This window comes from Lineus longissimus, chromosome 6 (genome assembly GCF_910592395.1).
Source record: "Lineus longissimus chromosome 6, tnLinLong1.2, whole genome shotgun sequence".
NCBI lineage: Eukaryota > Metazoa > Nemertea > Pilidiophora > Heteronemertea > Lineidae > Lineus > Lineus longissimus.
Window position 1 is genome coordinate 17,825,401 of NC_088313.1, and position 14,446 is coordinate 17,839,846.

Sequence of the window (14,446 nt, forward strand, 5' to 3'; positions counted from 1 at the left end):
TCGCCATCTTCAGGGCAAGGTAGGAACTGAAAAGACACAACGGTATTTTCACGGTATTTTCAGTTCCTACCTTGCTCTGAAGATGGCGATGGCGTAGTTCTTTCATGAAGTCCATGAGATTCCGATAACCAGCTCAGGAGGGGGGATTTGGACCACGTAGATCTGCTTGGTTCGGCGCTGAAGGTGTTAATGGGAACTCAAGTTATGTGGTAATCTGGGAGATAATTGATTCATACAGGTGAAAGACCATTCAATGGGAGCCCAAGTTAATGTGGTCATCTGAGGGATGTGGATTCATACCGGTGATAAATCATTTCATGCTAACTGTAGTGGCAGCCCATCACGTCATCCAATTTGGTCTCGAGGCCGGTCCAATGCGTTTGGAGTGTAGCGAGGGGAGCAGTGACTGACTGGTTTCCTTCCAACCGCGCCGCATTTCTATCTCGGAGGTTTTTGTGGATGATTGTGTTCTTCAGAAATGGCTTTTGCAAAGTAACAGCCACTTCGAATAGGCTGGATACTCTAAGCTTAATTGAGTGCGCCTCGTGGGGATCTTGAAAATCGGAAGTACTCTTCCGAAGACAGTCACAACCCTCCAAAAAGTTGCTTAAAGTCACCACCCAATTGGGAAAGAACAATTTACTTGACTAAGTGATGCAAGGACCTAACGTTGATAAAGAAGGCTTACCATCTGATTACCAATCAATCGGAAGATAGAAGGTGACAAACGACTTCGATTTGGAGCGAAACGACTGGGGGCGAAAAGTCAGGGAGCGAAACAACCGCAATTCGTCTGGCGTACATCATTTGCATTGACATCGTCCGGAGAGAGAGTCGAATAAAGTCCTATATTTCAAAGAAGAGAAGTTGAAACAATACCTATGAATTAGCTGAGTACGTAAAGTATGATCTTGGGTCCGAGCTGTTTTCATATTTGCCGATTATATTGCGTATTGTCGTGTGAAAAAGCATGATTTGTCGACAGATCTTTTAATTTTATGTTCAGAATGTTCTATTTTTAGCTTCAGCAATGGTATGCAGGGTTTTACTAGTCTTTGGCACTTTGTCAAATCTGATAGGGTGAACATGGGGCTCACAGGGACTTGAGGCAAAAAGTGATGAGTGTGGTTAGCAGTTCTGTATGATGACACCTTGACGAAGTGTTTTCTCTGTAGGATGTACCAGTATGCTTTGTAGGTCTTACATAGGCCTATCTGGTAGCGCCTAGCGGCACGCGCAAGAGAGACTGTAGCCAGCACAAAACCGTAACATCGTCATATTCATATCCGAGCCAAGTTTGGAAGAAATTGAGTTGACGTCTGTCCAGCTTTAATCATAGTCGTCTGTTATGCAGTCAGTCGCACCTCACTCTGACATTTTGCCAAAAAATTCCCCGCCTGCATTCGGGAACAGTATACCACGGAGGGCAACGTGATGTAACAATTTCATCATTGCGCAATCAATGCTATATTCTGCTCTAAGATGATAAGAAATTTGTCTATGCTGTGATCTTTATGCATGTCATAGATAAATCCTGAACATCCAAACATTGTGCTAGACGCATTTTGACCTTGACCTATTTTCCAAGGTGACAGGTGACAGAGGTCAAACTATAGAAGAGAGTTCCACCCATAATGGGACGATTGTCGTTATGTATCCAAGACTCTTAAATTTTGTTATGTGGATTGGAAATGGAACCCCTCCCCTATTAAAACTGCAGACATAAAAAGAGGTAGTTGAAAATGTAAACCTCAATGAAAACATTGTGTGGCATGGAACAGTCCAAAGCCTGAAGTGATTAAAGATTCTGCCAAGTGAAGGGGGACAGATTTCTCTTTGTGTGGTTACCATAGTAACTGAATTAACTACCCAATACTTTGCTGGTTGCAGTGAGGTAGCTTGTGGAAACATGTCTGTGCTGCATGCTTTCAGTAGTTTACAATACTGAGCATTTGTCCATGGCTGCCTGTTGTTGTTTTTTTGTAGTTTCAGGTTAGCATGCATGTGGATGTTATGCAGATGAAGATGATTGGGACTTTGTTCTGTTCAGACATTGACATCATTGTTTGACAGCTTGACTTTCAGTATTCAGCTCCGGGGGTTTTGCACTTTCAGGAAGCTGCACACTCAAGAGTCACAGAAAATGAATATGTTATCAAAAACTAGGCTTGTTTTTACTCTTGGTCATTTGTCTGCAGTGCAGTCTGTGTCATGATGTGCGTGTGTGATATCTGAACATATGATCTGTACTATACTTGATACATGGTGTGCATTTGCCGTGACTTTCCCGATGCTGTGATTGGATCATTCAGTCACAAAGTTGCCAAGCAGAAGCCATGTACTCAATGATGGTCAAACACAAGAAGAAGTTTGAAAATTTCAGTACTAGTGCAATAACCAATTTCTGCAGCAAACACTTACACAGTATTCAGTTTACCTATCAGAAAGATAGTAAAATAACACCATTTTTTGTAGATCGACATAGAATTTTGTTGACACGTCTACTTCATGTAATTGATAAGCTAATTCTGAGCTTGGGAGTGGTAGTCTGTTGTCCACTGTACAGTATGTACTGCTTCACCTTAAAAATGAAATGACTCCCCTCCCCTTAGGTAAACACAGTGCGCACAACCAATTACTGTGGTCGTGATGCACACCTACTGTACTAAATGTATCCAGGGCCCGCGAAACCTCCGCTCTCATACCATTCATGTGCAGTCAAGCTTTTCAATTGCCTTCCAAACCCGCAGCATACACTAACCCAACTTGCCCAATGTGAAATTGATTTTTCCATGGCAAGGATCTGCTGCAGTGACTGATTACGACTGCATGATGTCATCGTGTTTTACATGGAGGCGGGAAAGGAGAGCAGTGACTCAAGAAAAATAATCAACCGTGGTTGTAGTGTTGTGCGTTGCAAGTTGATAGGAGACTAGTACGGGTCCTTTGTGATTAACCCTTAAAACCCTTTAATAGACATGAGAATATGTATGATTGTGCAGGGTTTGAGATCAGATGCACCTTTCCTTGGGGACAAAGCTGAGATGACTAAAAAGAGTGGAGTCATTAGAATTTTTGCATGGATGGGGTCTTTATAAGGACCTGAGTAACATCAATCATCAGTGGCGGATTTGGACGAAAGTTTGAGTGTTTTTGTCATGTCAATCATGTTATTATCAATGAAAGGGTTAACTGAGTTTTTCGGCTTGACATAGTACTCACTAGACATTGGCCCATAGCCAAATTTTTTGTGCCATTGCCAGTGGTGAATGGAATAAACCACAGTGGCATACCTGAGTACAACCATCATGACAATCAGCTGTGCCCATATCTCAATCTCATTCAATTCCAACCCGCTATCTAACCAACTGGATATTCTCATCTGTCTGGGTAGGTTGTACATGTATATATTGTACTGAATCTATTTCTGTTTGTCTGGTGACGACAATAGGGCTGTATAACTTTACTTTCTCTGTTTGATTTGAATCCAACATTTATAAGTTCTGTCACGTCAGTTTTTATTGCACTTTTTCTACAGACGCATATGTTATCAAACAAAGGTTTTTGTATTTTACACTCATATTTTGCGCTATGACTTTGTAAAGGACCTTTAGTTACAAAATATAAAGCACACCTGCAACTACCAAAACAAATTGTGTACAAACCTGCTACAATGAAGGAATTTTAGGGTTACTTTTACTAAGTAAAGTGCCTTGCCCATGGTTACATTACAAGCACTGTGTCATTGGCAGGTATGTGCGGGGGGAGGTTGAAAAAGTGCCTGCTAAGGAATATTAAGTTGTTCTGGTCTGATTAGCTGGTTAAGTTGTTTTGATAGTTGCTTCAAAAGCAGATTTTCCATTACAGTAGAAAGGGACCCACATTTACCCGTTCAGTGATTTTATCCACCAAAGGTTCTGTCAATTTGAAAATAAGCATTCAGCTCTTGCAATTTTCATTTTGATTAAATTGAAAAGTGGTTTTATATTCTAAGTACTTGATGTGTACATACGTTGTGGCTTAGCATAGATCTATATTTTAATAATTTAAGTGTATTTGTCATATCTAGCATGGTATTATGTATTCCATTGTCCACTTTCAAAGGATTTGTGTACCTTCAATTCTCTGATGTCCCTGCCACATCCTGTTTATCGCCTGAGGCATAATTCCACTTTTTTGCCCTTGGCCTTGTGGTTGGAAAAAAGTCAATATTAACCCTACTAAAGAACCACGCAAGCTAGCAATTTAAGAATTACATGCATGGTAAATGTATGTAAGTAGTGTTTCAGCCAGGATTTCAAAAAGGCAGGGCAAGTTCGGACTCTGAAAAGGCAGGAGCAATTTTCAGCCAAAAAAGGGCTTTTTAGAATTTGTATGTCATTGCATTCCTAGAAGTCTCCTACTTTCTCACTTTTCCACCTGGTGACCAGCACTGGTGTTTAAAAACAAGCTTTATTTTTTACGAAAGTTCCTGATAACATCTATTTCAGTACGTTCAGCAGATTTAATGTATTTATAAGAATTTCTGAGGCTTAATTTGCCAGGAATTACAGCCTATTAAAGGATTCTCTCAATTCATGCATACATACATGTACGAGAACATGACTTTCAATCCCTCATACTTGAAATCTTATGAAAGTCAATGTCAGACCATTTTCTAGCGAAATCTTTCCATCCTATACTTTCAGGTGTTATGGAGCAGCAGATATCAAAGACAGTTTGAAACGTCGAGATTCTTCTCGTACGCAACGAAAACGGGCCGTGCGTTGTCGCTGCGGGTGTGGGGTGTGGTTGGCGACTCCCATTATCACACATTTATGGTAGCGCCACCTACCCACCGACTGTGTCATCTCCCACCTCGCTACAATGGTGGATTTAATCACAGAAAAGTTCCGACATCAAACTCTGGCCGAGTCTCATTTACGCATTCAGGCGGAACCTTCACACCCGGTAAGTTGAAAAAGCTTAGAAACTTCTGAAGAAGAGGCAAAAATATTTCATGTATAGTATGACCCACTTCAAGTGTGCAGAAGACAGTGGAGTGCATGTAATACCCTGAGGCCCGGGCTTCTTCTCATCAGAATGTGCTCTGCTGGCTGGTCATAGAAAGCAAGTGTTCTCCATTGTTGATCAGGCAATATGCCAGGTTTAGTCTGAAGAAGTTGTCACTTTCAATGCCTGCTTGTGCCTGTTCTGTCCATTTAATTCAAGTCACCCTTGTTTCTTTTCAGTTTGCAACTTCTCAGCCGACATTATCTGGGTGGTCTCAAAAACCAGAGAATGAATCTGCATTTAAAGCCACCAGTAAGTTTTACACACAAAGTGTCCATGAAAAGTATTTGCTTGCACTTTTTCCAAATGACCATAATATGTTGGCTATCTGGCTTTTCAATTAGTCAATACACCCAGTGGGTAGTCTCTGGGCTTGTCGTAAACAAAGGAAGACACCATCATGCAACAGACAAATCAGAGGCGAAGTGAAATCCTTCCGTTATCAGCTTTTCATGAAAATGATGATTTACATGTGATCAGTTGTTGATGGTATCAAAGTTTAGGTGATTTTATAATTGATCTTTTTTTTCAGCGAGGAAAAGCTGGGATGCCACACTCAGTGCCGAAAGCACCAGTAATGCTTTCTCGGCATTCAAGGCGACCAAGGTTCCACAGAGAAGTCTGGAGACGCCCACATTCGGTGGGGTATATCGAAAAAAGGTGCCATGCCATTACTGTCAAAGTTGCGAGGCAACTCAACAGACACCACCAGCGGCAAAAAAACGACGGTGCAGATCTCTATCAATTCCTAACGGCTCCACGTGGTCGAATTGCCGCTGCCATTATTACAACTCGCCAAATCTCTGGAAACCTGTGGCACTTCGCCCGCATCTCAACAATAACAAACTCTTGAAAAATCGGAATTCTCCTTTGGCATGTCTGCGTACAAGCAGCGGTAGTCTCGGGGCATATCATGGCGGTGCAACATCAACTTCTCCAGGAGTTGGGCCAAGGTCATCGTCAGAATTCTCATCACCCCCAGATTCCCCTGTGCCAAGGCCAGCATCAGTTTCCAGCGGTTACTATGATAGTTCGATGAGTTCGCTCGGTGCGCCATGGCTGGACCAGACAAGTCCGCAGCACTTCCGATTCAATGTATTCCAAACCCGAAGTCATTCAATGGAGGAACAAATCTCACAAAGTAGCGGCCAGTCTGTCAGTATGACGGCGGGCTCTATGCCAATAATGACCGAGGATATTCCATCAGTGCCATCATCGCCTCGCAGACAGCATATTCAGCGATGTCGCTCCCAGCCATGTGTTCTTAATGAGAGACGGGGCCGCATGAAACGACGGAGGGAAGAGGATAATCGTCCCAAGATTGATTTCCTCAAAATGACAGAGGTTTGTTTTCATGATTTCCTCAAAATAACTTTTAGTTTATGTCTGTGCTAAGACCTCAGCATGTAACAAGCTCAAGTCTTATTGGTAGCTTTTTTTACGTTGACTAATTACTCTTTTCGAAAAGTTGACCCTTTTTCTCAAAACAACTTGCGCCAAATGGTTATTAAAATCTGTGACATCATAGCAATCAACCATTATAAATTTACTTTATCGTTACCCCATTTTCAACAATCCCAAGATCAAACTCAATCTCTAATGCATGTAATGCCAGCCTAACATGCTTTTCAGCCTTAATCCTTCAAGAGTATACACCATGGGGCTTTTGCACTCCATTCAAACAGAATTGTTCAGAAGAAATATTGACATGACCTATTTTCCAAGGACTGTCTTTTATTAGCCAGACTTAAAGCTGGTTAGCCTCTGGGTTTTTTGCACCTGCCTTTAAATTGCCTCACTTTGGGTATAGAATGTGGAAAATATTTTGGTTAGCCATTAGGCCATATTGTTCATGTTATTTGTTTTACTGGCATTTTGGTATGCCGCTTCAATCATGTTGAGCAAAGAGCGAAGTTAAAAGAAAATAGAAAATATTTGCACATTATGCCATTTATCTTGCATTTGGTAAATAGCAGATATGATCGAGACTTAAATCATGTGCATGATATTTCTCTTTTCAGACAGCATATGAATTCTCAAAGTTTCGTCAGCCTAAACCAGTCAACATTTCCCGACCTCAGGTAAATATTCGCCATCAAACCTTTCTGTATTTTCTTTGAATTCAGATTGTTGATGCCCTAAAGTGGCACATTGTATGGATATGGAATTGATCCTGAAGACCCGCCATTGTCATTACCTTAATCTGCTATGTATTGTCCATATCTGACACTCACTATCAACCAAGGCTCTGCCCAATATCTTTAGCCGAGGTTTATGGTACCTTAAGCATCCTGTGATGAAGTTAATTTGTTGTGTGGTCGATTAGAAAATACATGCTCTACTTAATCATGTTTCAGGACATTCGATCCCCTAACAGAACACTGGCGAGCATCTTCTCAGAACATGAACAGATCTTCGGGCTGAAGCCAATCACTGGATCTCCTTTAGACAACAGTATTCCTGGCACTGTAGTCGTTTCACCAGCCACAAGCCCAACCAAGGAAGTCTGTGAAGAAATGGACACTACGCTCGTGGACATGGCCGACAGTGGCTGCAGCGATAGCGGCGACCCACCAGAGATTGTGAGTTTCCCAAGCGAGACTGGTGGCGACTCATGTGGCTGCCATGACATTTGCACAGATGAAATGTTCCAGATCGATGTCGGGAATGAGCTGGATCTGGACTTGATTGAAAACGACTAATTTGCGAATGTTGTTCTGGTTGACATCTGCCTGATCAGGAACTGTACTGATGTGAAGATGAAGGCGTTTATTCTTCATTTAATAGTTCTATGAATGCCAAAGTTTGGGAAAAACAATGGATGCCTCACAATAATTCCTTTTTATGTGAGACTTCTCTTCAATGTATTGCCATCATTTGCCATTCATGGGAATCTAGATAGCTGTGATATGTATCCATATAATAACTCCGGTGTTCTAAACGTTGTGGAGTATACGCATAAATAATAAGGTCAAAGGTTAATAAGTTGCAAGCTCTTGTGTAGGGCTCTTGGTTGAAATGGCGGCTCAGGGTTGAAACTTTTACTGCTTTTGTTGGTGCTATTGTAAAATAGCCTCAAGGAGAATACAAAACCATCGTAGCGAAATTATTTGACTTGCAGCTTTTGCCTCAATGGTTGCATTGAAATCTTAGCCCTGCAGCTGTTTAACTGGGTTAGGAGAGTCGCTTGGCAGCAAAGAACTTTATATTTCATTGTTCAGGTGTTGATGCTTGCCCTCCAATGGCTTCTGTATTTCAAATGCTCGTCTCTTTTTACGGCAGTACCGACAGACAGGGTTACTTTGATACCAACAGGTGATAATACCCACTTGATTATTGTAAAAGTGTAGGCAACATGAGTGATTCTCCTAATCTAGGTTAGCAAAGGAATACCCACCTTAATTAAACTCAGGTTGAAATTGATATACCGAAAGGCTTTACAAATATTTGATACGAGAGAATTTATGATAATGTATGGTAGTGAAAGTAGATTGTAGTGCATGTACATGTATGTACCGGTACACATAATGCGTGTTATGAATTGTCTCCTCAGGTGTTGTACATGTATGCGAGGTTTAAAGGGAAACTGGCCTAATACACTATTTCGTGCATTTTGTTCATATAATCGGTAAATTAGTTCTCTGTTAAATGGAACATACTCTGTAGGGAAAGATCATAGTGATGAATGTTTCTAACAACTCTACGGGTTGTATTTGTTCTGTAGGGGTTAATAGCGGCATGGCCTGAATATCCTGCCAACAATCAATATTTAAAGTGGGCCACTTTCTCTTTAGATCAGGAAGGTAAACACCTACAGGAAATTCAGATGAATTAAATCTATAATGCTATTTTCTCTAAATTGATGTTAAAATTAACACCTTCAGCTCCGAACCACGTCGATCTACGTGGCCCAAATCCCCCCTCTTTGAGCTGGTTGTCGGAGTCTCATGGACTTCATGAAAGAACTACGCCATCGCCATCTTCAGGGTAAGGTAGGAACTGTGGCGTATTTCTTTTATGAAGTCATTTAGTTTTGAACTGCGCCATCGCCATCTTCAGGGCAAGGTGTTTCAGTTCCTACCTTGCCCTGAAGATGGCGATGGCGTAGTTCTTTCATGAAGTCCATGAGACTCCGACAACCAGCTCAAGAGATGGGCCACGTAGATCTACGTGGTTCGGTGCTGAAGGTGTTAAAGTGTACATGTATAGTAGCAATACACTTCCAACACAGTCCATGTACTAAAAGTGGTTTTTTCAAATTTTTTGATCAAAATTGAGTTTGCCTGATGTATATTAACTGCGACAAGTACTTTGTTTCTCTCCCCGCAGTGCTTACATTATCTAGTTTTGTTATCATGTTATGTCCAGTTTTTTTGTTGTTATACAAAACTCAAGAGCATTGCGTTCAACCTTTTTGCTGTTTCAAATGCTATAGAGGGAAGGATATTAAAAGTCCATGTGTATTCATCCTTGAACCGCATATACCCTGTGAGCAGCTTGAGTTGAGTGGAAAGGCCTTGTGGCATACAGCAGTTTTTTGTGCTGTACTTATCTAATTTGAATGAATAAATTAGAAGTCTTATTTTATGTTGCAATGAAATTAAATACGATGATAGTTTGATTTGCCAGTTTAAGTGCATCATTTCGTTTTCCCACGAATGGTTTATATTTTCATAATGAGCGTTGGGAGATAGTTTTTTTTGCCAGTTCTGTCTGTATTTTTCAGAGTACTTGTCATTGGATTGTTGTAGACTGGATGCGGTTACATTCAGGTTATTTTTTCTCTAGCAGAAATAGCTCGCTTTGAAATGATATTTTCACTAATTTTTTACTCATCATTTTTACTGAATTTTTTGACGGAGACATATTAAGGCGGCTGCATATTTTTTAACTTTTGAAAAACCTTTCCATATTTGTATATCTGAGTCTCGAACAACTTCAGTCCATATGTTAATGCACAAATGATCAGTCCAAAACAAACTACGTTTATTTCACCCTAGCTTGCCAGGATTGGCTGTTTCGAGTTTCACTTTAAAACACTGCTCATTCTGGCAAACTCTGTGAAATGTAGATGTCCATGTATTGCACAAAGTGTAGTTCAACGTTAGCTATCAGTTCTATTTGACTTGTGTCTGTGTAAATTCTTGATAATACTTTAGTGAAATAGACAATATATCTATCATAAAGTTGAGACAACACTGTCTTGCTTGTGACGAAATGTACATGAATTCTTTGATCAAATGACTGCTTGACTCATACAGTACTATTTGAGCTATCACCACACAAATTCCTGATCTTCCTTTCTGATATATGGCGTCAACTCCCTGTGGTTTCTCATACATTCTATACTAGTATAGTGAACAAAACAGTGTGGCAGTATTAGCACCCCCGTCCATTTGTTCTGTCTTATAAAATCATTGTGCACCAATTCATGAATGTGGGCAAACTCTTTTCGGAAAAAAAGGTGATGCATGTTGAAATATGTGACCCGTCACAGCAAAACCAGGCGCTTGTCGCACAGAAGATGAGCCTAATTGACACCAGGAGATAATGGAAGTAGTTGATGTGCTCATATTTCACAAAAGGCAGACAATAGAGAAATGAACAGACAGTCCGTCTCAAGCTGTCAAGCTCACAGCGACATGCGCCTGGTTTTGCTGTGATGGGTCACATATGTCCTCAATTTGTTTGTCCGTGGAAGTTAAGCAGATGACCCAAAGGAGGAACCAATACTAAATTCCTGTTTTTTGGTGCTGGGTAGAAAGAATTTGTATTCAATGTCTATCTATTGAATATTGTACAGATTGATGTTAACAGTATAACAAATTCTCTGGTTTATTCAATACCCAAGTTTGCTGTATTTACTGTCATAGTGGCCATATGTATATTAGTCTTAATTATATCCGTAGAACTATCTGTATTTTCATCTTGAAAGAAATTGATTTGGCTAGGTTCAAACTATTGTACATTACAAGTCAGGTTTGATGCTCAGCTCTGTCTCACTTTGCCAACTTAAAATGTACAGTTACCAGATTGGTATTGAAAAGGATGTACGTTTCCGGTCCAGACTCATTTAAAAGATTTTTGTAGAAAAAATACTAAAATACAACTGCAACTCAACTTATCCATTTACATTATGCACTGAGCAATAAGCTTAATTGATAATCAGTAAAATTTGCTCTGAAGTCATCAATGCACATTGGCATGCGAGTGAAAACATTATGCAAAGACGAAAAGATCATCTTGCTTACACTCAGGTATCCTGACGAGATAGGGTACAGATAGGGTACAGAATTCACTGTCAGCGTTTTGTACTAACTCTTCCTGACTTGTGATTTCATAGAAAAATCTCAGGTGGCGACTTTGGTACAAAGCTGGTTGTGTCTGACATGATCTCAGTACATGGGAATCCTCTATTGGCAGTTGCCTAATCCGGACAATTTAGAGAAAAAATACCTGTGAATTTCTGTATGAATTGAGAATAAATTGAATTAAAAAGGCAAATTCAAGTGGATCTGCTTACAAGGACTTGTATCTGATGTATTTATCACAGCACATGATCTAGTTGTTCTGTTAGGTCCCAATGAGTACATATTTTGCCAGTTCTCGCTATGACGTGAATTGGTCGAAGAAGGCTTACAAAATGAGGGTTGGGTGGTGAATAGTGCATGCTTTGCTGGGTTACAATGTTTCTTGACATTGTGTCTGTCAACACTAACTCAGGGGTTGTTAGTGTTACTTTTTCTGTACATAATTTATCATCAAGGTTTGTGACCAGTCCCTAGGGACAAGGTGTGTCATTTTCATTTTATCATGAGTGTCTATGTTCCATGTTGGTGCTTTAGTAGTGTTGCTGTACAAGTGAAGTAAGCGATGGTGTACATGTATGTATGTGTGTTTCATCGAGTCACCAAAAGTTGATAAAATCTACAGGCATTTGACTTGATGTTTGCTTCTCTGCCCAACTTCTTTGATTAACGTATCTTGCTGTAGTTCCTCATCAGAACGAGTTATGGCCCTTTGATAGAGACCTAGTAGAATGGATATACTGGATATAAATTGTTCTTAACGCGAGTTCTTTAATACTCATGGCCACATTTTGAGATATGCATGAGCGAGGCAAATTTGGTGTTCAGCTTTTTCCTTAGAGTTGTGTTGAATTTTCTTGATGGTAGAAAAGCAGACATCAGGTTGTACTTTTTTTATTGGTGCACAGGTATTGTTTTATGAACTTGGGGTGACTCGGAGAATATGTGTGGTCATTTTATCTCATTAATCATTAGATAATGTTAATATTTTGTGGCTCTAGAAATAATTCAAGGCGATGCGAGCTGAAAAATCATAGCAATATTTCAGTCAACTCATTTTTGGAATTTTATGGCAGTTATTATTGACCTTTTATGAAGAGTTGTATTTGAGAAAATCTCTGGCAACAGTATTTATCAATAGTCGTCACAGTTAGACATAAAACCTGTACCGTTACATACCGTTAGCTCACTGTTAGAGTTGATCAGCCGACAAAAATTAAGGAGGTGTGTGAGGTCCAGTCAGCGCTCAAAGGAGAACACTAGACTGCCTTATTTTGCGCTTAGAACTCAGGCCAATTTCACTCAGTGGCATATTGTGGCAGAGGTACGTTTTCAGGAATTTTCTCAAATAACTCTAGCACTTTCCAATGAGCAGCCATATCTTTTATTTTCATGTTCCAACATTGTGATATCAACTCTCCATCAGTTTGTGAAAGGCTCATTTGCCTCAGGTATGAGCTATGAACAGCACCGGTAGCGTTTATATATATGTAGGCGATTATTTGGGTGAGATGCCCTGGTAGTAATTCACTGTGTGGACTGAGTCAGGAAATGGATCTGGGAAATGAACTAACCTTTGAATTAAACAATTTATTTTAGGCAGATTTTCTTGTGTTTTAGAATGACTTTGAAATATCAACTCTTTCATATACTTTTTGCGTACTTAAGATTCAATCAAAAGCTGTCACTCTGTTAATCTTGAAATAATCTAAATTATTTTTTTGCAAAACAATTTTGGGAGTGTTAATGGCTTTTGATTGATGCTGCAGTATTATATTGGTATCGAAAGATATAACAGAACTGTGTCAACTTTCTGTATAGTAATCATGATTTTTTTCTGGCACTGATGAATAGTCTGGTAATGATATTGGTCTGTAATATCTGTGACCATCATATTGTACATGTATCTGTTAAAAGAAGACCATAGTAGGAACTCGGGGATCCAATGAATGAACAATGTATTCTTGGCTGTACTTGTGGGTTTATTATGGGGCGTGGGGGGTACAATAAAGGTTGGTTATCATGAAGTGCCATCATGGAAAGAACGCACTGTAGGTACACAGAGGTTTTTACACTTCATGTTTGCAGGCCTTTAGTCAATTGATTATATTGGGAATAAGCATAAACCAAAGTTCTAGGATAGGAAAAAATATATATGCTCAATAGTTTAGTCATAAGTCAACACTAATTTAGTAGAAATCACCTGTCCAATTGATTTAAATTTCAATTATGTCCAGTTAAATACATGTAGTATAACTTTGTGAAAGGTTCAATGAATTTAGAAAATTTTATTTCATGTTGTCAATAGGAGAATCAATTTGCTGGAAGAAGTTGTGACTGCTCAGATCAGAGTGTGTTAATGAAAACATTGATGAAAACAGGCTTAGAATATGCTTGATAAAAATATAATTACTGATTTAAACAGAAGGTACACAGAGAAATCATTTGTGTTGCATTGATCTAATACCATTGCAATGTGAATGTGTCAATTTTCTCAAAAGCCTGCCACCTTGTTGGGCTATAAAGATGTTTAATTGGAGATTTTATATCTCGTCTCCGACTGATCAATGGTCAGAGCTAAGTGTATATTGCATTCAAAGATGGTCTTCGTCAATGATTAAAATATTTTCAAGGTTAGTTCATTAAAAGTTTGTATTTTTGTGTGCAGAAAGTAAAATAAAGAAATTGAAAAAAGTCTAGACAATTTCTTGGTTGTGTTGTGTTTCTTTTGCTCCGAACTGGCTAGCGGCATACTACGACCACCACTACATGTGACTGGCTGTCACTCGGGTCTTGCATTATCCACAGACCAGAGACAATTACATAGCCAATCTGATTCCTGAAAGACTTGGCAGTAAAAGTTAAAATTAAAAATTCCCCAGTTTTGGGTGTAACTGGAAATTCCCCCCTTTTTAGGGGAGGGAATGGGGGGGGGGGGGGAGTTATTCCATGAACCCCTGACAACCGTTAGATCACAGCTTATCTTTATCCAAACTTACGTACATACCAGGACCCTTATATACAGTGCAAATTCTCACTGCATTATTCTCATGTCATGGTGTTGACTCCACTTGCGTATCAGGTAC

The 14,446-nt window shown here is 39.7% G+C and overlaps 1 protein-coding gene across 2 annotated transcripts; it reads left to right on the top strand.

Annotated features, from left to right (window-relative positions):
• Positions 1-770: 770 nt before the first annotated feature.
• LOC135489782 (protein FAM53A-like) lies at positions 771-10,531 on the top strand. Of its 2 annotated transcripts, none has more exons than XM_064775319.1 (6): positions 771-894; positions 4,689-4,950; positions 5,232-5,304; positions 5,585-6,396; positions 7,074-7,133; positions 7,410-10,531. In XM_064775319.1, the coding sequence occupies exons 2-6, from the start codon at positions 4,867-4,869 to the stop codon at positions 7,752-7,754; spliced, it is 1,374 nt and encodes a 457-aa protein (XP_064631389.1). In that variant the 5' UTR covers positions 771-894; positions 4,689-4,866; the 3' UTR covers positions 7,755-10,531. The 2 variants fall into 2 exon arrangements, with proteins under 2 accessions (XP_064631389.1, XP_064631391.1); XM_064775321.1 differs by lacking the exon at positions 771-894 and adding an exon at positions 3,317-3,390.
• The last annotated feature ends 3,915 nt before the right edge of the window (positions 10,532-14,446 follow it).

What these genes read in the sequence shown, in the direction of transcription:
- LOC135489782 (XM_064775319.1), top strand. Translation starts at nt 4,867, where the DNA reads ATGGTGGATTTAATCACAGAAAAGTTCCGACATCAAACTCTGGCCGAG. An exon ending in ATTTCCTCAAAATGACAGAG is followed by an intron (nt 6,397 to 7,073) that starts GTTTGTTTTCAT and finishes TTCTCTTTTCAG; the next exon opens with ACAGCATATGAATTCTCAAA. An exon ending in TCAACATTTCCCGACCTCAG is followed by an intron (nt 7,134 to 7,409) that starts GTAAATATTCGC and finishes ATCATGTTTCAG; the next exon opens with GACATTCGATCCCCTAACAG.